This window comes from Crassostrea angulata, chromosome 10, assembly GCF_025612915.1.
Source record: "Crassostrea angulata isolate pt1a10 chromosome 10, ASM2561291v2, whole genome shotgun sequence".
Taxonomy (NCBI): Eukaryota; Metazoa; Mollusca; class Bivalvia; order Ostreida; family Ostreidae; genus Magallana; species Magallana angulata.
The window spans coordinates 22976073-23000653 of NC_069120.1; the positions used below are offsets into that span (position 1 = coordinate 22976073).

Below are 24581 nucleotides of genomic sequence, written 5' to 3' on the forward strand. Positions count from 1 at the left end.
ATAGCACAAACATTGTGTACAAAAATAGTTTATTTGAAATGCACATGGGACAAAATCAACAGACATGTGAATTTTACATCAGACACACAATAATAAAAATCAAACTATCAAAAAATCAAATTGTGAGAAGTCTTACTGTCATTTTTAACCCACTAACTATCAGTGCATTTTAAAGACAGTTTGAGGACTATGTTTTGCAGAACATCATTTCACTACTGGGTAAGTTCAAGTGATACTTCTAGTCAAAATAATTCTGAAACAGCTACATGTATTAGCATATTCTATACAGAATGAATTATAATTGTTACTGCATATCCACCATACATGTTATAGCATGGGGTGCACTGTATTGGTGTATTGCAATATGAAACAAAATCACATACCATTAATGATGATTAAATAAAAAAAATATCCAAATGAGAAACGTGTACACATTACAATGATTTTATCACAGCATACCTCATTTACATACAAATTGAAGTTTAACAATTTATAACCACAAGAACACAATTGTTTTACCGTAAAAAGTAAATTTTGTTTAATAAATAATAAAGTTCAAAATAAAAATTTATGCATCATTAAAGAGTAATTGCATGTAAATGAAAAGACTATCTGGGTGATATGTTTTCCCAGTTAATATCCTGGTGGTGTTTTAGAGTTGTCACCAGCTCTAACCCTTCAAATACTTGGAGACGATGTTGTCAATGAACCACTGCTCAGTGAATTGTAGATGGTCACCAGGAGACGCCAGGAAGTGAAGACGTCCAGTACTGTTCATCGTTTTTAGTCCAAGCCAGTCCTGTGTGTAAGAGAAATAGGTATAAAAATAAATCTACTGGTATTTATTTGGTGGAGATAAAAAAGTCTGACTGTTTAACTTGTACATATGTACTCTCTTTGCATGGTAAAGGTCACCTGAGTCACTCAGATGACCTATTATTATCTGTTTTGTCTGTCATTATTTGACGGTTGTAAACTTTTGAACATTTTTAGCTTCTTCTCTGGAACCACTGAACCATGAAGGGGAGTAATAATTGTGAAATTCATGACCCCTGCCTCCCTGGAGCCTGAGGAGTGGGGCTAAAACCATCAAAATTAATGCATTCTTTAAATAATTTTCTTCTTTACTCCTGGACATCAAAATTGCTAGCATGATGGTAATAGGCATTGAACTCTCTACTAAAATAGTGAAATTCATGGCACCAGGGTCAGGGGTTCTGATGCTTATTTAATGAAATTCTTTATTTTTGAAAAATATATTCCTCTGCTCCTGGGTATTAAGCCCATGAACTAAGTACATTGTTTTGTTTAGGAAAAATGCCTTTTTCAAAATTGTCAATTTCAGGTGTTCAGGTGTTCTGGTGTTAGGGCAGGGCTTTAATGTGATATACTGAAAATACATCAATTCTTTGAAAATTTTCTCCTTTGCTCATAAATATTAAGCAGATGAACTTTAAATACATAGTTATGATGATGAAATATAACTCTTCCAAAATTGTGAATTTCATGGCCCCTGGCTCAGGGGTTCTTGTCTTAAGGCGGGGGTCTAAATGAATGTGGTAAGTCTTTGAAAATCTTTTCCTCTGCTCCGATGAATTAAGTACATACTGGTAGTTATGATGAGAAAGAGTGCCTCTTCAAAATTATGAATTTTGTGGCTCCTGCGTCAGGGGTTCTGGTGTTAGAGCAGGGCTCTAATGATTATATAGGGTGGGGTGGTGTAATTTCGACAATCATTTTTTTTGTACTTATTAAAGATTTATTCAATTATGTCAGTGTATGTTATGCTTCAATTTTAAATATTTTTTTTTGGAATTTAGAGAGTTTATTGGATTAGACAATCCATGAATATCAAAAATGATTTCGTAAGCACTGTAATTATAATGCACATGAATATACATTTCAAAAGCCACACTGCAGAAACTCAGGTGACTGATAAGGCCCATGGGCCTCTTTTTATAACTTTTTTATTGATCTATCATTACCTCTTGGTAGAGTGGTGATTCAAACAGAGTGAATAAATCTTTAGACTGTCCAGGTTTGTAAAATCCAAACCACTGAAATAAAAAAATTATTGAGTATACTGTAACTGAAATACATGTATCATTACAAATGAACAAAAGTTATGATTTCCTTTACTTATTTTTTTTTTCAAAACAACAATGTTAAACTGGTCTAAAAAGACACAGGAACCTGACGTTATATATTTTTCTTACAATAATCCCTTTAGCCATGTATTGCATATCTTAGGCAGTAGATGTAAATCGAGGGTGGTTTTTATTAATGACAGGTGTAATGCGTCATTTTGGTTGAATCAGTTGCAAGCTCAGATGTTGAAGAAACAATTGTGAGATAAAAATTATCAATAAATAATTTTACCGATAAGTTTTAAGCAAAACTTCCAGCTGATGTGACAGTTTTAAATAAATCCAAGATGGAGGCGATGTAATTTGTGTATATTTTAGAGGGTATATTTTTTTTTCATTTTGAGAAAAATGTATATAAAGTCAGGTGCGTGTGAGTAAAAACTGTAAGTGCTAGCTGTTGGGCTACACCACAAAACCCCACTCACCTCACTGTCCCTAGGGTCCACCATTGAGTCTTGCAGGAATTTAACCAAGACAAAGTTTTTCAGTTTCAGGAGATTGTTTTTCTGGGTAGCATTTCTTTTCTGTGTAATATACAAAAAACAAAATTTCTTTGCATTAAATCTACATAGTACGTATCTATTTGTACACATGGGAACAGTACATGTAGATGTTCATTCTCATAGACTTTGATTTATCTTAGCCTAAAGCTGGAGCTACTTATATATGGGAACAGCGGACTTACATTTTCCTGGTTCAGGTCGGCAAGGAAGACACTCTTGGACTTGTACACATCTTCCTGGAGGGGGTCATGCCAGTATTCAGCTTGAACAAGACTGCAGTGAATTGAACGAAACATTATAAACTGTCCAAGTCTTTCAATAAAACAATCATGTTTGCCTACTGAATGTTCATTTCTTTAGAAGTTATCCCCCATTAAATAACCATATTAACAAACAACATAATATCATTAATATCATAATTCCTTCTCCTCTCCTTCTAATAAACTTTATTTATAAACATGTAATGGGAAAACAAAAAAAACAAGAGGCCCATGGGCCACATCGCTCACCTGGGGAACAATAGGTATGATAAAGTCAGCTTAATGGAGTCATAATACAAACAATCTGGACAATGTACAATAATACATGTAGATCCTGTATTAATAAAATCCATTTTTCCCCCTTGGAACTCGGATAGCCCTGATTGCTGCCAATATTTACAAGAGCAGACTTTAATCACCGCTCCTGCACATATATAGGGACTCAACATTACGCAGGCAGGGATGACCGCACACTTGCGCCAACAGCTCAACCTAACGCAAGCATGGAGTGCCGCACACTTGCGCTAGAGAGGCCTGAACACCAGCAGGGATGACCATACATTAGTGCTCCACTACAACCACCACCTATACAAGCAGGTATAACTGCACACTTGTATTAATGCGATACAAGGCAGGAATGACCGCACTCTTTGTATCGAAGGTTAGAAAACACGTAGATTAGATAGAGCAGGGATGTTCACACACTCAATCTATCCATACCTGTTCAAATTTAACCCCAAACAGTCTCTTATCCTAATGCAATAGACACTGTCCCTATATATGTGCTGGCCTATATTAATTCATAGTATCTAAAAATTGGAAATCAAAAATAAACAAACTAATCCGGCCTAACCCAAAACTTCTTATGCAGAACAACTAATATACATTGAATATTTATTATTGTATAAAAATAATCATCACAATAATTGGTTAACAGTGGATGCATCAATTAAAATAATCAAGAATCAATAAATCAAGGGCAATAACTCAATACAGTAATACAAAAAGATTCTAATGAAAAAATAGCTGCCTGCTTCAATTTTATAGTCATATCACATGTTGAGTATTGCAGTTCTCAAAAAGATCCTTTACAATTGTTTATACATGGGATATTTAGCTACATCAAACTCTGAACCTTCTTGTGAGGCCGAAGAATTGTCCTGGAGCCAAAGTTTTAACAATTATAAAGAATCATCTTGCTGATTAGTTTCTGAGAAGAAGATTTTTAAAGATTTACTTTATATATTCCTATGTAAAACTTTAACACCCCCCCCCCCTGTGGCCTCACCCTACCCCCAGGGATCATGATTTTCACAACTTTGAATCTACACTACCTGAGGATACTTCCACACAAGTTTCAGCTTTCCTGGCTGATTAGTTTCTGAGAAGAAGATTTTTAAAGATTTACTCAATATATTCCTACGTAAAACTTCGACCCCCCATTGTGGCCCCACCCTACCCCCAGGGATCATGATTTTCACAACTTTGAATCTACACTACCTGAGGATGCTTCCACACAAGTTTCAGCTTTCCTGGCTGATTAGTTTCTGAGAAGATTTTTAAAGATTTACTCTATATATTCCTATGTAAAATTTCGACCCCCCATTGTGGCCCCACCCTACTCCCGGGGATCATGATTTTCACAACTTTGAATCTACACTACCTGAGGATGCCTCCACACAAGTTTCAGCTTTTCTGGCTGTTTAGTTTCTGAGAAGAAGATTTTTAAAGATTTACTCTATATATTCCTATGTAAAACTTCAACCCCCCATTGTGGCCCCACCCTACCCCCGGGGGTCATGAATTTCACAACTTTGAATCTACACTACCTGAGGATGCTTCCACACAAGTTTCAGCTTTCCTGGCTTTCTGGTTCTTGAGAAGATTTTTGAAAATTTCTCAAAATTTTTCATTAATTTCTAATTATCTCCCCTTGAAAACGGGTGTGAACCTTAATTTTCACATCTTTGAATCCCCTTTGCCTAAGGATGATTTGTGCCAAGTTTGGTTGAAATTGGCCTAGTAGTTCTTGAGAAGATGTTGCAAATGTGAAAAGTTTACGGACAGACGGACGGACGGACAGACGGACGACAGACAATATGTGATCAGAATAGCTCACATGAGCTTTCAGCTCAGGTGAGCTAAAAACCTCTATAATTTGTATAATTCACATATTTATTCAGATACAGTATGACCTCATTCTACCAGTAATACATGATATCCTACACTTCAACTTAAGGAGCAATCAAAGAACCAATTTTAATAAGTACCAGGTAGACTAAGATGTCCATGCTGGCAAATAGCACAAGAATTGGACAGTACAATTTCATTAGTAGTTATTCTGATTAAGGATTATTCTGAATAATCCAGCAAAACTGCCTGTTCTCACGAATACACATATCCCAAATATTACCTTATAATGGTTAAATGATAGGCTTTACTTACTTGTTTTGAACAAAGCTGAAAAAACAAATGTAAGCACAAGGTAATGATAATATTAAGGATGCAGATATCTATTTATTGATGAACTTTAATTATTAAATCAATGAAAACCATCAATGGTCGTAAATAAACATATCAAGGCTTGTGGGATTATATAGACTCCTTCACGCTAACTGCAGTACTGCTATTTTGCAGGGCAAAATAACATAGTTTGGTGAAATGAAATAACGTCACTTGTTTTATTTACAAATGTTTGTTTGGAATTGCTGCCTGGAAGTTTTTTTTTTCAGCTTTCAAACTCGAAATATAACCAATTAAAAATTGGTAAAAAATGAAAATCTTCAGATATTTTTTTTTTTTTATCTTTTGCTAATAAAATTTTATCAGAGGGGGTATTTCAATGAGGCAGGAGGCAATTCCAAACAAACAATAATTTTATTTTGGCCTATCTACATGTACCTTCTAAAAATTCAGCAAAGCATATCAATTTGCTCTGCAAGAGAGCAGTACTGCAGTTATGGTGAAAAACTCTATTCAGAGATTGAGGTAATATTGACTGAGCATGCAGTCTTACTGACCTATTGTAAGCTCCTAGATTAAGTAGCTTCCTGACTATGTCACACAAGGTGCTATTATCTCCAGGACAACGGGGAAATCCATACACTCCTACAGTAAAAAAAAATTGCTCCCTATCATTAAAACAATGGAAACTTGTTTCCTGATGATAACATATATCACATTTGTTCCTGGTAATTTAAAGATATACTTCTATATATAGTCAATGGCACACATAATTAATATTTGGCTAAATATAACATGTAAATTTGCAACTTTTTCCTTATTTCTGAGTAAACATAATTGATTGAATGGTAAACATGTTTGCTTCTTTTCTTTATTACCCTGATGCTGGCCTCCCACAGAAATGAGGTTCAGCATGGGAGGATTTGGACACTTCTGGGCAATCGCTCTCCTGGAATGAGCAAAAATACTGCTTATACTCTGTCCCAAGATATCCTGAATTCACATTTGGCTTAATTGCTTGATACTTATAAATAACTCAGGGTTTAAACGATGTTCATTCAAAAGTATGAAAAATTTCCAAGATTTCTCAGTCGAAACGCCACTGTTAGATTATTAGGTTTTAATACAATGCTAAAAAATGTGATGTCTATGGGGATTTTGTATTACAGCAAACCCGGATGATAACGTTGGAAAATTGCGCGATGTATTCCGAGTGTATTCCGAATAGAGAAAAGATGTAAATATTCCCCATTATAAATCTCTGTAAGGAATCTGTTTTCATTCCTGTGAATTTTTCCGAGTGAAAGATGATAATGTGTCGATGAAACTATCTTGGAAATAATCCCTTTCAACCATTTTAATTGCACTTCTTTCACAGGTATGAATATTTTTATTAAAAATCATCCAAATTTGCTGCATAAATATCTTTGGACAGACTTTAGATGCATTTACCGGTATTTAATATTAGATGTTCCATTATGCATATGACATAGGAGGAGTTCCATTACAACAATAAATTTTAAAATGATTTACAATTAATGTAAAAATAATAGTTTTAGAACTGCTAGAAAGTGGACAATTTAAGAAGAATTGTTCCAAACTAAAAACAGAACTTTGATTAATGAAAATTGCTCTTCCCCCAGAGTCTATACACCAAGAACATCAGAAATGGAACTGCTATTGATTTTCTGATCATTTTGGTTACCACTGTAATCTCTGGTTTCAACACAAAAAAAGATTGTATCTACCATAATTACATGGGCTCCTAAAGTTAATGCCATATCCCTGGGTGATATTTGTCTGAAGGTACAAGACATTAGAAAAATCATATATGTGCTTTTTGTAATCTTTGCCGAATGATGACTAACATTACAGCAGTTAATGAAAGTCTAGGTGAAACATAATTCAGCCAGAGACCAGAGTTCATGATTATTCAGCAGTATCAATACTACTGCAGGGTTAAGCTTACTACATATGTCAATTCATGTACTTACTTCATGATACTGAGCGGATTCCATTGGCTGTGGGAGATATTTACATTTTCTGTGAAAATCGGTCAGTATCTTTTCAGTTATAATTCATTTATCTGGTACACGTACAAGATTTAGATTTAGACAAGATGGTCAGTTGTTGAGGATATGAGAGATTCTGCCAATTCCTGATCGTGAAATGATGAAATATAACCTGAATAAATTACCAGGTACTCACAGAAACTGTCCACCCTGCGAAAAGCCAATGGCATTGTACCCTGACTGTAGTTTGGAATCCTTAGCAAGCTGGTCACAAACATTATCAATTTGTTTGTTAACATTCATCAGGAATCCATTTTCTGTGTCCTAAGAATCAAAATAAAAGAATAACAATATATATATGTCCATGTATTTGTCAATTTTCCAAAGATTGATAACCCTTAACATCTGTCAGCGGCCCTTATTCTACAAAAATTCTTAGAAAAGTCTACCATATGATTTTGATTGTTTTAAATCAAGAGTGAATAAAAATTAAGACATACCCTGATAATTAATAGCTTGGATCATTTTTTATTGCAATGATTCGCACATTATCAATGGTTTTATAGACCCCTAATAACAAATTTTGCTCTTGTTTGTGACCTTGTCCTTTCAAAGTAATTGGAATTGGTGGATCTAGTGTAATAGTGGTAAAATACACGATAATTTTAACTTTATGTTTAAATTATGCAGATTGACAAAACTTGTTTATAATATCACTTGCCTTTGTAAATCACTAAAATCTCACCAGTTTATGATAAACTAAATCTATTAAAAATACAACTTACAAACACAACATTGACATAAATGAATGTTAATGGCATATATATTAGGTAAAAAAATTTCCAAAATGTATGTAATAGATTATGAAAGGATAAGCAAGTTCATATCAGGTGAACAAAATCAGTTGAAGATGGAGAAGGCGAATTGGACTTCTACACTTGAGTGTAGTGAGGTACATTTTTCACATATAGATTTTGGCGCAATACGCTGACCAGTTGAAGGAATAAATGTACCTAATTGCGCCTGTGTATTTTAAAAGGTGTTTAGATGTGGGGCAGAGCTATAAGTCTATGGGAAATGAACATAAACAATGTACCCTTCTTACAAAAACGATGGCTACAGTATATTCCTGAACAAACGCGAAAAATGTATATCCTTGTAAAATAGCGAGAAACCCATCTCGCAGACTTTAAAATCTTACTTTAATTTTTGGACAGATGTAAACTAGGGATGTCAGTTTTACTCAAACAGATTAATCAATAAGTCGGCTTTAGTCGAGCAATAGTCGAGAGTACTTGTTGATTTAAGCTGGGTGTCCTTTTCAAATAATTATATTAAAGACTACTGTTACATACAGAGTATATTCAACTTAAAAACATTCATATAATAATTATTTGTGCTTAATGTATTTTATTTAAATTAAAATCATGTGGATATTTCATCTTAATACATGTATCTGTCAGCAAATGTCTTTGCTTTTCCTTTTTCTTATGACACTTATATATACAGTCAGACTTAGTTATCTCAAACTAGATGGGACTGTTTAAAAACTTCGAGATTTCCAAATACCGGTATTCAAGATATTGAGTGTAAAATACTAAAAAATTAAGTGGTTGGGACTTACAAATTACTTTGACATATCCATTGTATTCAAGATATCAGTGTTCGAGATATCAAAATGCAACTGTATTGGTGCATTAAAAAAAAAAAAAATGTTTTTCAAAATACTTTTTTAAGGGTAATCGACTGAGAAAATTTTAGTCAATGATCGTTTTGACAAAGTGATAGTCAAGTACTTGCGTACTCATCAACATCCCTATAATGTAAACTAAACGAAACTATGATAATAATCCAACCTTTGCAATTTTATATTCTCAAGATTTGATGCAAAACATCTGAATCGAGGAATTAAAGACTCGCATAAAATAAAGAACCTACAGTATCTCCAACATGATTACTTTGTCTTGGGTACTGAAAAAATACTCTTAGGGTACACATATCAATGATTTTAACAGTACATTCAAGGTCAAACAAAATCTGAAATTTATTATAATTTTGTTTGCCAATTTACCGGGGGCCCTATATCACATCATTCTTTCATGGTAAAATTTAAGATTTCCCTTCACAATTTCGTGATTTACTTAAATAACCTCACCTCTACAATGTTACTGCCAATCTCCAAGGACTTCACATAAACACCTTTGACTTGTTTTTCAATGAGTCCCTTTATGGAACCCATACTGAGAGGGTTACAGCAACTGTCACCTAGAAAATCATAATACATTTTTATGAATTATTTCCAATAATTACCAAATTGCCCAAATTTACCATCATGGCATGAACAACATGACACTATTAGGCCTTTATGGTCACCTATATGGAAAGCTGCTGAAGCAAAATTCAACTCATTTTAAGATTATAAGGGTAAAACTTGAACAATTAATCAAGGTGGGACATCTGTCAATATCAATGTGGGATAAATGTAAATTATAACCAAATGACTTTCACCAGGTTTAGAATTTTCAAATTTTACAATATTTGACCATAAATATTATTTTAAATTTTTTTGGAAAGATAAAAATCATAAAAGCCCCCGCAGGAATTGAACTCATGACTTACAGATTTGTTGTGTAACCCAATGCCCTAGCTACGCTGTTAGGTGACAATTTTGAGAAAGAAAATACATGTATTTATAAAATTATACTTGATTTTATTGTTTATTTCAAGAGGAAGTGTGTCACAATATGGAGGTGTCCCATACCACCATAATAAAGCAAAATAAGAATTCTGAAGGTGATTTTGACCAAATAAAGGAAAGAAATAGAAATGTGTCCATAAAATATGAATGCCTTGCATGAAAAAATATTTATACATTATACCTTTAGTCTGAGCTAATTATAAAACTCCAAAATGAGGATAATGGGATATTTTTTATTTAATAATACTAAGATTCATTGTAGGACATTTGTTGAAAAAACATATGTAAGATGGAATAGTTTTTGAAACAAAGGTATAATAATCCCACAATGGAGGAAATTAAAGTAAAGGTCATACTTTTCATGAAGATCAGACAATTTTAACATGGTTGAATTGCTCTTACTCTAACCTCTGATTTATTTTTAAGTTGGGGGGTGTAAAATTTTAGTAGACTAAAAATGTGCTACTTTTGGACTGACTGGCCTTATTTCTAAACACATTCTGTGTAAAAATTAGTACCATTAATGGCATTAAATTCTTCATTCAATTTACTACATGTACTAATATCGTTACTATACCTGCCTAAAACTTTCTCTTAAACACACTATGATCTCTGAAATTGAAGTATGTTAAATTCAAGTCAAGATTGAGAGTCACCATATTTACATGTAAAAAACTTCATCACTTCCCTTTACGGGGCTGGTGATGGTGTTTAAAAGAATATCAAAGCAAGTTAAGTGCACATGATGATAGCTGTAGTAAAATGTTCAAGGAATTTTTTTTTATCAAATGTTTGTATTGAATGTGTTAAGAAATTAGGTTAATCGGTTCAAAACTAGTGCAATTTTTTGTGTGCTCTAAATTGCAGTTTTTTACTATGTGAGGCACTGTAGCTCCCAGGTCCTCCATCCACATTTTTTCAGACCGGGAGCTACAGACCTGCATGCAGCTAAAATTAAAACTAACTGGTCTTGAGAGTTTAATTGAATGTTATTTAGGTAGATTCATTTATATACAATATTTATTCAATAACTGGATATGATTATGTCTCTATCTCTTTGTCTCTATTTGACTCCTCTACTGAGTTAAATTTATTCCGTTTCCACTAAAATATACAGCCCTGGATAAATCTTACGAGTGTTGTTGCATTTCATGTATTTATATCTATTAGACATTGACTGTATGGTTAGCATGAGTAAACCTCGCCTTCTTCAAATCCGAGTTTGACACGGACTGCCCAAAGTCCAAGCTCATAAAGCGGCCTTATATAAAGCTTATATAAAGCTGAGGGGTTTTTTTTGTCTGGTTATTTTTTGTGTAAATATTTAAGGTCCACCAAAGGCTGTAATTAAAGTATCAAAATAGCAAACATTTCTTAACACTATATACCAATCATCTATATTGATCAGTAACATATAACAGTTAACAAATACGTCCCTGTATTGATCTGTTGATTGAGTAATTTAACTGTTATCAACATTCAGTTGTCGTCACGCTTAACATTCATTTTGAATCTAGCACGTGGAGAATGAGAATGCAATAAATATAATCATACCCATTCCATGCCAAAGGACGACAGGTGTCGTTGCTGCAAATGCAGTAGTTAGAAAACACGAGAAAAACAACACACTTCTCATGTCCACCATTTTGAAAGTCACATGATTTTATTGAAGGGAAGTCACGTGGTTTGTGTTCTAATTAAGGCGGGAATTTTTAAATAGCGTTCGCTGTATCACCCTCTATTGTCTACAAGGATATTTATTTAAAAAAGAAAACAAAAAGAAACTGGATATCAATTCATTGGCAAAAATTCAAGATTTTGTTTTAAAAAATTGATAATATTTTGCATGTTTAACAACTTATTTTGTAATAGTTAACAATCTTGATTATTTTACAGTTCAAACATAGCATCGAAAATCGGCGATACACATTGACAATCATTGCCCACTTTTTTCTCGCAGCAAAGATTTTTTCTGAAATTTACTTATAAGAAATTGAATGATAACGGAGAAGCCCCCCCCCCCCCCCCCCCACACACACTTTTTATGAGTATGTAAGAAATTGTAATAAAAGTAATGAAATCAAGGGTTCAACTGAAGTAAAAGGTATACTATGCCCCCCCCCCCCCCAAACCACCGATTAGGATTTTGATTTTGGGGAAGGCTTTTTCATTTTTGACTGTCAAGATGTTTTGGGTGAGTCTGCGACCCCCCCCCCCCTCCCCTTCACACAAGGAAAATTACCATCAGACTGGAAAGAGGCAAATGTAGTTCCAATCTTTAAAAAAGGAGAAAAGTGTAAAGCTGCCAACTACAGACCTGTTTCTCTCACAGTAGTCATATGCAAGATCCTAGAACACATAATATGCAGTAGCATCTCCAAACATCTGGAAAAACATGGACTTCTCACTGATGCCCAGCATGGATTTCGAAAGAACAGATCATGCGAGTCCCAATTGATCCTGACAGTCCAGGACCTAGCCAAGAGTATGGATCTCGGGAAACAGACTGACCTTATCCTTTTGGACTTCTCCAAAGCATTCGATAAGGTCCCCCACGAGCGATTACTATACAAGGCAACGTATTACGGAGTAAGAGGGTCCACACTCCAATGGATTAGGGACTTCCTCAGTGGAAGGAACCAGCGAGTAATAGTTGATGGGAAGAGCTCCAACAATGCCCCCGTCCAGTCAGGAGTCCCTCAAGGGAGCGTTCTTGGCCCGCTGATGTTCCTCCTCTTCATAAATGACCTCCCAGAATATGTCCATCAATCCAATGTTAGACTTTTCGCTGATGATTGCGTACTCTATCGTAATATCTGTACCAACAAAGACACTATTAAACTACAAGAAGATCTCAATAGTTTACTACAGTGGGAAACAGACTGGCAGATGGAGTTCCACCCCAGCAAATGCCAACTGCTGAGAGTCACCAACAAACGAAAACCTGTGACCAACTCTTACAACATCCGTGGACACAGGTTAGAAGTCGTGGACTCTGCCAAATACCTCGGGGTTACCATCCACAAGAACCTCAGATGGAACGAACACATTGATAACATCACGAAGAAAGCAAATTCCACCAGAGCTTTCATTCAACGCAACTTGCAGCACTGCCCACGTAACACCAAGGCAGCATGCTATACAACACTGGTAAGACCCTTACGCAGCATTGTTAAGGCGTCCCGATGCTAAAATACGGCTGGAAAACGATATTATTTGAATCATGGCAAAAATAATTTTACCGGGAGTATTTCTTTAAAACTATGTTACATTTATTGACATCGATGTTAAACATTATATTTGATGCATTTTTGTGACGTCATATGTACTTCGTAATCACGTGACAGGCGAATCCTAATATTGCAAATGATCTAGTTAAAACGCATCGGCGCAGGTGATTAATGACATTAAATCATGCATATTTTTAAGAAAAATCATTTGTTAAGTCATAAACTTTGAAGTTCTTGCTTGGGAAAGAAATAGATATTTCGTTTATAGAAGATATTGTTGAAACATTCCACAAAATCATCAAAATAATGCTTATTTTTACTAATCAAAAGCGATTTACAAAAAATTGGGGTAAATCCGTAGGTTTCCGCAGCACGATTCACATTGGTACTTATATTCTCTACCAATTTTACGTAAAATATTCTAAAATTGTGTTGATCTTTCACCTGCGCCAAGCTGGTTTTACATGCATTAAAATTTCTTCATTCAGTTGTTTACACGTAGCAGGGAGAGTCTCCAAACCACTAGTTTATAAATAGTCTTTTTCTTAAAACGAAGCTTTAAAACTGCCGATTATTCGATACTGGTTTTTAATATGAATGAATTCTGTACGTCTAGAATTAACTGCAGCATCTATATAAAGGAAACATGCGGTATTATACTGGTTTGATATAATTCACTTTTAACGTTAAGATACATTCCCTGAGAACTATCGACAGGAATGCAGATCGTGACGTCAAAGTTAATTATGACGTCATATCGTATGAAGTACAGACAAGTGACTTTCTACATATCGCATTGGGAAGCCTTAACATGCCCGCGTAGTGGAGTATGCATGTACTGTGTGGGACCCACACACAGCCCTTAACATCCAGAAACTGGAGGCAGTACAACGACGATCGGCTCGATTTGTGATGAACAACTACTCACAAACTAGCAGTGTAACATCAATGCTTGAAATTCTCCAGTGGACATCCTTGGAAGAACGTCGAGCCAGGAACAAAGCTATAATGATGTACAGGATAGTGCATGGACAAGTAGCTATTCCAACAACTGAGTTACACCCAATGATGACTTCAGCCAGAGGCCACACAAACAGATTCCTGATTCCCTATGCTAGGACCTTATTAAATATAAGTATTCCTTCTTCCCAGATAGTATCAGGATCTGGAACAACTTGCCACAGAGAGCAGTGGACAGTACCTCCCTGGATGAATTCCGACAGGAGGTCCTGGCATGCAGTCTACGTTAGAGCACCACCAACTTTTATCCGGTTTTAATCTCACCTGCACTGTATATACATGCACTTGTTGTCACACCGAGCACAAGCCGAAGTGCGATGATACTCCAACGAGTCCTGCACTTTATTGGAAGAAGAAGAAGAAGAATTGCTTTCAAAAACAATGCTACGTGCCTGATTATCAAAGTTAGTCTTCAGCATATGTATTATGCATTTTCTAGCAACACTGAATAAACCACAGGGGCTCTTCGTGAACTTTTTACTTTTTGTCTGCTTACTATCCATAGGCGTCGGAAGCAAATTGAAAGTGGGGGGGGGGGGCTAGACTAATCCTCAGAAATATTGAGAAAAAAGTAAATCCCAAAATCATGGAAATCCTAATCAGCGGGGGGGGGGGGGGGGGGGGGGGGGGAGTATACACCTATACTTCCAAAAAAAAATTATTTACCCAAATTTTCTTTTTTCCAAAATCATGAAATTCCTAATCCGTGGGGGGGGGGGGGGGGGGGGGTAAATTATGCTTCTGTATCTAAGTTCTCAATCTTTCATGGTAAATTTAGGAACAATAATCTTTCCTGCGAGAAAAAGTGGGGGGGCTGAACCCTCTATCATGCTATGTGTCTAATGGTTAGGTATAACTTTGCCAAAAAAATGGGGGGGGGGGGCATAGCCCATCCCCCTAGCCCCCCCCCCCCCCCCCCCCGGTTCCGACGCCTATGCTATCTAACAACCATACAGTATTGTTATATCATAAAATGTATTTAATGTTTGGGTGGTCACTTAAACATGAAAATGCTTTCTTTGGTGATTCATGCGGGATATAAAGTTGGCGACATTGTAGAATACATAACCCACGTAAGTGTCTATGGTCAAAGGGTGTGCAGTGACCTTGAATGCCATATTGGACCACGTAAAAATCCTATATTTTAAAGCATGATATATTATATATGTCAAGGATATCGGATCATACAAAAATTCTTTTTAAGAGCCGTCAGCGTATATATATACTTTCCATTTAGCCCTATATTTGGCCAATGCTTTACGTAAACAGGGCTTTTTGGTTAATGGTGTGCAATGATCTTGAACCAAGTCAATGTGAAGGTCATAGTGGATCTCTTTATAATCAGTTTTAGACCATAGGTTATTTCTAATTTGCCCAATTTTGCTTAGATTGAACAGACATGCCTGCATGTAAGGAGTAATAGATTAGCCTAGATCTAAATTATAGAAGTTCTTTGCCAGCTAGAAAATTTCTAAGTTATAGGTCAAGGTCAAAACAAAATTATCTGAAATTATTTTCATCCTATTGTCCATTGTTTAAGAGTGGCTCTTGAGATGGTCAATGTTAAGTAAAGTTTGCTTAAAATAAACGAGATTAAATTATTGTTCGACCTATCTATGTTTTACCCGACACATCTCCAGTACAATCTATCTACATTACATCAACAGAGTGACACTTTTTTGATGTTTTTTGTAGAAATCATCTGGAGTGATCTTTTGTGATATCAGACACTTTTTACCGAAAAATGTCGATGAAACTCTTAGGAAAGCTGTGTTTTGTGTGTAAGCCTAGGATGAATAATTATTTTATAATGAGATCGGCTCGAACCTGGATAACTAATAAACAATCCCACGTGTACATGAGCCACAAACCTGTACTTGGAAAGATCAGTGACGAGGCAACCGCCAAGGACTTTGCTTATACTCTTTTACCATCTGAACGTCAACTTTTGTACGATGAACTCAAGAAAACGATGGAAGAGAAGGAGAATACCCAAGGTCAGTAAGCGAAGGGGCGTGGTTTCTGATGTAAACAAAGACACGTGTTTGGAATAGCATGACCAAAAAAAAAGATTGTTGGAATGATCATGCTTTTAACATACATTGAAAGACTTTTTTATTTTTAGATGCCACTCCTCCTTCAACTGCCCAGCTTGTGACAGGTAATTTTTAGACTGACCATATGTCATTAATTGATCAATGAAATATCATGGTAAAATGTCACTCCACCTGAATGGGAAGTAAGGGGCAGTGAAATTAACGAAGATTTTAGAATGTAATGTGAGATGTGCTGATCATTTGTATCTATTTTGCTGAAATATTCAGCTCAGTTCTCTTACATAAGATAAGCCCTAGTTTTCTGTAGCTGAGGAAAATTCTTATCTGTCTCAGACTCCTATGTCTACGTAATGTTGCTGCATAGACTGAGTATTCACCAGACAAATGGGAAAACGCCCACTGCTTCTCTATCTTGTAATATTTTCAAGTGATAAAAAGAAGCTTTCACGAGTATGAGAGACATTAACTTACTTTTCATTTTGTCAATTTTGGATGCATAAATATATAGTTCATGGGGTATCAAGAAATATATAAAGTGCTATTTGGTAAGGTGCTAATTTTTAAATTTTTGATTGTCAATGAGACTTGTTCCAAAGCATCATCCAAGAGTTTTTTTTATTTCAGTAGTTAATTTCTGTGCAATTTATCTGGGGATTGTTAAATTCATTTTTTTTGTATCTATAAAATTATTTTAAAAAATCCAGGTCATAAAGACATATTAACCTTTATATCATTGTTTAGACTGCATGTATAGTGTATTCATCAAAGACAATATACATAGAGCCCTGGCTTGGATCATGACTGTTTTAAAACCTAGGTATGACAATGAGCAAAAGTGTTATTTATTGGCTGAATTAAAAGATGAAATATCATTTTGGAAAAACAGGGCATTAAAAGATGAAAAAATTGACCATTTTGAGGGCTTAAAAAGTGAGCTAAATGCACAAATTTTGACTGCAACCTGCATACATACAGAATGTTGATACATTTTGTCAGAATATTGATCTGACATTTTTTAAGAATTTGAATTACATATATTAATGGTCATGTATTACTTCAAATTGTTATTTACTAGTACATATACATACTAGCAAATACACAAGTGTACACTTTGCTGCAATATACCTTATATTTAATTTGTTATATGTTTTGGCTCAATTTCACAGAATTTCATACAGAAATATAGTACCGGTATTACCAGCATGTCCTTTTACCCCAAGGAACCCCAAGGATGCCCTTATAACACAAATTTAAAACTCTTGATACCCCTTGGGACTCATTGTATCCCAGACACACCTCTATGAAATTCTGTGAAAGAATGTAACTGGAAAGAATGAATCGTGTAACAGGAGAAAAATATTTTATGTTCTCAAATTCTGAATTTTGTTTAACTTTGAATTTTGGAAAATTTACATATTTGCCTTATTACCTAAGGAATGCTTTAAGTGCTTTTCAAGGCTACTGACAAATATAGAACAAAATTCAGTAATAAATATTACTTAACTGAAAAGACTAGTACTTTTCCTGGGAGACCTATCTTGTCAATTTAGAAAGGATTTATATACAGAGGAAAAAAATAACAGGAAGGACAACAATTAGTACCGATAGAGGCCTAGCTGGTTCTATATGGTAAATCTGAACCCTTCTAACCCAGGGGGAGGGTAATGGAATAAATGGTCTCTGGATGAAAAAAAAATGATACCCTCAATTCAAAAAAAAATTTAATCTGATCAAAAAAAATAAACCTACAACTTTTTCTTAGTTTTTAACAAAATTAGTCTATATATATATACACCAATCTACCATTAAGTTTTTACAATATACCAGTAATGCCATTTTTGCTTGCTAGTTTAATGATTAAGTGTCTAAAATCTTCATGATTTTATGTGTCTTTTCTGTTACAATAAAATGGATGAACAATTAATATAAACAAAATAGAATTATTTTGAAATCAGTGTTTTTGGCAAATATTGCTATAATTTTTATTTAAATCTTTTTCAGCATTTCAATGTGGGTTCTGGCCCTTCATAGGATTTGGATTTTTTGACAACTGTATAATGATTTTAGCTGTAAGTTAAGCAATTTACCTCCCTTTCATCAGATTTCAGATAAATAACATGTAGAAATTTAATGATTATTTATAATTTACTTTTTTATTATGTCACCAAAATCACTTTTTTTCCTACCAGGGTGACCTGATTGAGTATGAATTTGGACAGATACTTCATATATCTACAATGGCAGGTAGTTATCCTAAGAAAATGTACTTTTTATTTTGCATATAAAAATTTCAATATGTGAAAAAAACTACATTTTGTCACGGGTTCTTCAGTCCTTATCTTTTCTTTGATATTTTGATGTTCTTATTAAATTCACAAGTGTCTGTTCACTAGCAGATAGAAAAAAAAATCGTTAAAATATATACAATACATGTAGCTTCCTTTCTCTGTTTATGAACTTAGCAGGATGATGATGCAAAAATATTAAGTAAGGTGTTTGGAAAGGTTTAAAGATGTAAGATGGTTTGGATATTTATCCCTGTAAGAATTTTGTATGACTTTTGCCAATTTATGCAATGAAATTTAAATTTAAAATCCATTTACATATCCTTATTTACTCCTAATTATTTTTGTGCTTAGGATTAAATGCTGTAAGTGAATAATGTATTCTTTGACTTGTGTGAGTTATGTCTTTTTTGTGTATTTTAGCTGCTGCTCTTGGTAATTTAGTCTCGGATGTTTGTGGAATGTGGTATGTTTATTTTATGTGCTTATGTTTTTTGTCTTCTTCAAATAACAACAAATAATACACTCTACCCAATGCCAATGGTGTGTTGCAATCAAGAAATTTGTTCTTTACTAAGATATTGCATTGCAAGACCTATCATCATTTTACATATAGACAATTTTTAATATCATCGTCAATATAATATTATTTATGTACATGAATATATAATACAGTCAAACTTCGTTATCTCGAACTAGATGGGACTGTTTAAATAGTTCGAGATATCCAAGTATTCGAGATATTGAGGGTAAAATACTTAAAAAATAAGTTGTTGGGACTTACAAATCACTTCGACATATCCATTGTATTTAAGATATCAGTGTTTGATACATCGAAGTTTAACTGTATTCACATAGATAGCTTTAATTTGTATGTCTTATTTTGTGGGAAATGTTATGAATTGGTAGGCTTGCTGTTCGGGTGGAAAGTTTGTGCAGAAGATTTGGGATCCACATGCCTCATCTAACCAGTACACAGCTGGAAATGAGGAAGACAAAAATTGTGATGGCATCTGTGAGTACTCCTACATGTACCATTGTTCAAAAAACTTGCAAAATATATTATTTATTACAACTCTTCCATTTCCACAAGTTTAATATAAAACCGCTTCATCAATTTTGTATGAATTGTTCAAAACTTTTGATCTAAAACTTTTTGAATCCAATTATAGAGTTAAATGTAGAAAACATTATGATAATGATGGATCTACCCATAGTAATCATTTTTACATGCTTTAATCTTGCAGGGACGAGTAATTGGTATAACCATTGGATGTATAATAGGCATGGCCCCACTGTTGTTCTCATAAGGATCCAGCCATGGACTTGCTTGAAGTTTGTTAAAAGATCTGTAGGTTTGATCAAAGAAGAAAGACACATATCAGATCTTGATAGCAAGAAAAAAGCATGGAAGTGAATATACATGCATGCAGAGTTAATTATAAAACCTGGAGCTGAGATATAGGCATGTACTGGTACACAGAAAACTTTATGGTACTTGTGATTCAGTGGAGTCTTGTAGTATGTGTATCAGATTAAGTGGCACCAAGCACTGGTATTGTGCAAATGATAAACATGACCATGCTTGCCACTTAAAAGCAAAGGACATGATATTTATGGTAAGACCAGGATTGACAGTTTGATAAAGTGTCTTAAATTATAGCAAATGATGTACTGGTATTAAATTCTGCATTTACTATGGATTTTTTTTGTGTTCAAAGTCTCCGGTACCAGTATTTTGAAATCAAGCATGCTTTTAGTAAAAAATGATGATTTATTGTACCAAATATTGAACTTGATTTTGCTGTATGTTTGGATTTAGTATATGGATGTCTTGTTTACATTTTGTTCATCATATTTATTTGAAATCAGCTGTGTTAATGGGTTGCATCAAAGGGATCAGTATAAGTACTGATATTTATATTCATGTATGTATCTTTTCAACTTAATTTCCAAAATGTCTTTTATTTGAGCTTTGATATATTATTACATTGTATCGTTCGTTAAGTACAGTTGATTCCTTATTAAGTGTAAGGAATTAATATCTGTGTAAAATCACGAGAAACAAATGTCAAAGAATTTAAAATCTTGCTGTTATTTTTCAGACAGTTTTGCACTATATGAAATTCAAACAAAAAATTGGTGCCTGCAATTTTATATTCATGCAAATGAATACAAAATGGGGGAATTGATGAATTAAGTACTCCTGTTAATTAAGGAATTTACAGTAACCTTTGGTGTATGGGTAATTGCAATTAGTTCTGAGTAAGACAAAGTTACATAATACAATTGTTTTGTAAATATAGATGTGCTACCGTTTAAGTCAAGAGATATTATATAAGAGTTGCTGAGTGTGTACTTGTTGTATGCATTGAGTTTGTATTCATATATAGTTATGTCATTGTTGATATTTGCCTTGTATCTTGTTAATTTTCCCTTGTCTTTCATTTCTTTTTTTTTTCTTTTTTGTTTTTGGTGTGCCTTAGTCTTTATGTGATAATTACATGTACACTATATACGGTATTACCGGTATATATAGATATTTGTTTTAATGGTACTGGGTAAGAGTTTTATTGAGGAATGTGTGTGTATCAAGGGGAACAACTCCTGACTTCCCTAGAGAAATGAGATATACAGTATGTTAAAATTAAGGTAACTAGAATTAGATGAAATGTAATTTACCTATTTGTTATGTATGTACAATGTATATTTTATAACTATGTTCTTGTTTCTACAAAATCTTATAGTTGATTCAATTGTGTACCTCTGTGAACCTACCATTGTGTCTACCTCTAGGTTACAGTAAATTGTATGGGTACTGTAAGATCGCAATATGATTTGTAGGAAATTATTGGAACTGTATTGGTTTCATAATCTGCTTAAATTTTTTAATGACATGGCAAATGCAAAATATAACTAAACTAAGTTTTATTTATGTTATGTGGATGTTTACAATTCAATTTATGCAATCTGACCGAGCAAAATTTACCAATGAGCTTTATAGTATTACATACAGGGTTTTGAATCTGTACTTGAAGATATGCTATTTATACATTTAGTACATATCCTTTGGTGCCATATTTATATGTACATCTTGAACATTTCTTCTTTTAATCTTTTTCATAAGTTTCAGACACACCATTTTGTCTCATTTTAAAACAAATGATCAATGTATGGTACTATCATTTATTAACCCGCAAACAGGAAATATACAATCACTCCCTGTAACCTTTACACATATTTAATTAACAGTAAGAAAATTATTATGATTCTTGGAAGTGTAAAATTAATCTTTTCTTTAAACACATGTCAGAGATATCTATCCCTCTGATTCATAATTATGTCACTCAAAGCAAATGAACCTTGGCAAAATGTTTAATGCATACTGTCTTTTTATCGGTATTCATTGAATACCAGTTTTCATGGTTGTCGTAGCTGAGTTGATCCACGAAATTAAATGTTTATTGATATGCAATATCTAATAACATATTATATTGATAAAATCATTGGCCACAAATGAATGTATCCTTGTATTTTCATGAAATTGATGTTCACGTATAATGGTGACACCACAGTTTTTCAATTAGAACATTAATCAACACCTACACATTTAAATTTACATAAAGTTCTTCTGATCGTAACAGGCTTTAGTTTTCATAATGCATTGTACTTTGTAAATGCTGCATTTTGATCATAAATTTCCTAGTACATGTATTTTATCTAGTATCAGCTGTTTATTTGTGTGTTTTTGTGTGTATATCTGTAGAACAAAATGTGTTGTGATCAAAATAAGACACTCCTGAATTTCTGCAAATTGCTGTTTGTGTCAATACCAGTATATGTACTACACTTACTTAATGTTTATTTTAAGATATCAAAAAAATATAGATACATAAATCAAATGCTGACACATTTTCAAAGTAGTATTTTGAATTGAATTCTTTAAATACATTAATCATTAGACTCATCTACCCAAAGAAGCCACTTTTTGATATTTTTTTTTTTAAATTTCATATACTTGTTGAAATTGATCTAGTACCAGTAAGGAAAAGGTTACAAAGTTTCAATAGTTAATTTTTTCCCAATATTTGTCCCCTCTTTTTTCAAGAGGAAATTATTAAGTTCTTCTATGGGAGTTGAATTTTAATTTCAACTTCTCTATGCAGTTAGTCACAGAATCATGTGTGTACCAGCCTCTGGGAAATGGTACAAAACTTTGGGAATAAATATTAGTCTCCAAGATCGTGAACTGAGAATAGACTAGGAGTCAGTCAAAAATTTCAAACAATACTGCACCTGTTACTTTATACCTAAAAAGGAAATAATTATCTTCTATTAGTAATATTGCAAGATTTAAAGTATACTGTTGGTATTTTTTTTATTGAAAAGTAATAGGAATGATGTATGTACTTATTGTGTTCTTTATTGTTGTATTTGTGTTGTGGTCATTTGATTCCATTGAATTGCAACCATTTAAGACTTAATAGTCATTTCATTAAAGAGACCTTTGACTATTGGATTTGATAGACTTCAGAAGAGATCAATGTGTTGGTTTTCAACCAGATATGCAATTATGAGATTGTATATTATTTTGCGTATATGTATGTATGCTGAGAAGATGATCACTAGGAAAAACATTAAGTGAAGATACTTGTATCTTTAAGATGCTATTGTTTTGCATATAATCAATATATATAGATATTTATTTTGAATTATCCTTATTAAATCTACCAAAACATCTGTGCACATCTTGCTATCTTTTCTTTATCCAGGTCATGTCCTGGCTACTTAATTTTTACCCAAGTTTGATGAGAGTTTTCCAGATGGATTGTTAAAAGAAAGCATCTCAAAGAAAAAATGATTTCGTCATCTTTGACGTCTATATAGATGACCTAATGCCGCTGTCAGACAGATGGGGAAAAATTGCCTTTTCGATACATGCACCGACCGCATCATGAAAAACTAAATTGGGTTCAAAATTCAAATATCTGAAGATAGGAAATTGTCAAACTTTTTCCATGAGCATCGGGATCACATTGCGTGCCCAATCTGTGAAATATAACGAAAGAGATGTTTAAATTTTGTAAATAATATTGCATGTCAATACAGCATTTATACAGAAACTGTTTCATTTTAACCACCCTCGAGATTAGAGATGCTACACGTCTTAATGGTGTCACAGCACGCCGTAACGTAATAGCAGGACGTTAAATTCTATTGACATAAATCCTTCTATTTAAACAGGAAAGTGACATGGTTTTTAATCAGGCGGATATTCATTTTGATTTATATCCTTCTCTTAACCGATTTATAAGCACAATTTGGAATGTAATTTCTAGGAAATTGTAATATTTCATGATTTCGGGCTTAATTTAGCTTATACTGCGCAATTCATGTTAATGTTATTACAATAAATTTATCAAAAATAAAAACCAAACAAAGAGTAGATACATGTAGTTATGCGGATTAAAATTTCCTGTGATTTAACAAGTTGTAGAGTTAAATGATAAAAATAAATAAACGTATTTCCATTATGTACATGTATCTTAATATGGGTAGGAATTTGCATTATTTTTTTTCGGTACATTTAAACATTTTTAGTTAGAATTTCACGGTCTTAGCGCAGTGGAGGCAAATGAAGCAAATTGCTCGCACCTGAAACGACGATCTTTTTTTTAAAAAGTATTTTGGGTTTGTTGTGTCAGAGTTAAAAGGACCTTTAACATGTTTACACTAATGCAAAAATTATATTACAGAATATATATCTTGAACTTGAAGAGTTCAGTCTTGATCCATTACAAACCCACCAAATCTACCAGAAACGTCAAGCTGCTACCCTCCCCATATTCCCTTTAAAGGGGCATAGTCACGATTTCGGTCAAATTTTATTTCTCTGTTTTTATTAT

At 33.7% G+C, this 24581-nt stretch overlaps 2 protein-coding genes across 3 annotated transcripts; one reads left to right on the forward strand and one right to left on the reverse strand.

Annotated features, from left to right (window-relative positions):
* Window positions 1–12: 12 nt before the first annotated feature.
* LOC128165301 (palmitoyl-protein thioesterase 1-like) lies at window positions 13–11760 on the reverse strand. Its single transcript, XM_052829701.1, has 10 exons — window positions 11638–11760; window positions 9541–9650; window positions 7582–7709; window positions 6252–6322; window positions 5931–6018; window positions 5356–5370; window positions 2833–2923; window positions 2573–2671; window positions 1986–2057; window positions 13–799 (listed from the first exon to the last, which is right to left on the reverse strand). Exons 1-10 carry the CDS (start codon window positions 11726–11728, stop codon window positions 671–673), a joined length of 894 nt encoding a protein of 297 aa, XP_052685661.1. The 5' UTR covers window positions 11729–11760; the 3' UTR covers window positions 13–670.
* Window positions 11761–15989: 4229 nt separating this feature from the next.
* LOC128167367 (transmembrane protein 65-like) lies at window positions 15990–23415 on the forward strand. Of its 2 annotated transcripts, XM_052833051.1 has the most exons (7): window positions 15990–16330; window positions 16459–16494; window positions 18392–18459; window positions 18580–18634; window positions 19099–19141; window positions 19585–19690; window positions 19923–23415. In XM_052833051.1, exons 1-7 carry the CDS (start codon window positions 16078–16080, stop codon window positions 19983–19985), a joined length of 624 nt encoding a protein of 207 aa, XP_052689011.1. In that variant the 5' UTR covers window positions 15990–16077; the 3' UTR covers window positions 19986–23415. The 2 variants fall into 2 exon arrangements, with proteins under 2 accessions (XP_052689011.1, XP_052689012.1); XM_052833052.1 differs by lacking the exon at window positions 16459–16494.
* The last annotated feature ends 1166 nt before the right edge of the window (window positions 23416–24581 follow it).

Bases quoted from the DNA above. Each gene is read 5' to 3' on its own strand.
- LOC128165301 (XM_052829701.1), bottom strand. From the start codon at position 11,728: ATGGTGGACATGAGAAGTGTGTTGTTTTTCTCGTGTTTTCTAACTACT. The intron at 6,323-7,581 runs GTGAGTACCTGG...TGCTCATTCCAG, and splicing joins TCGCAGGGTGGACAGTTTCT to GAGAGCGATTGCCCAGAAGT. The intron at 2,672-2,832 runs GTAAGTCCGCTG...TATATTACACAG, and splicing joins CCGACCTGAACCAGGAAAAT to AAAAGAAATGCTACCCAGAA.
- LOC128167367 (XM_052833051.1), top strand. From the start codon at position 16,078: ATGTCGATGAAACTCTTAGGAAAGCTGTGTTTTGTGTGTAAGCCTAGG. The intron at 18,635-19,098 runs GTAGTTATCCTA...TGTGTATTTTAG, and splicing joins TCATATATCTACAATGGCAG to CTGCTGCTCTTGGTAATTTA. The intron at 19,691-19,922 runs GTGAGTACTCCT...TTAATCTTGCAG, and splicing joins CAAAAATTGTGATGGCATCT to GGACGAGTAATTGGTATAAC.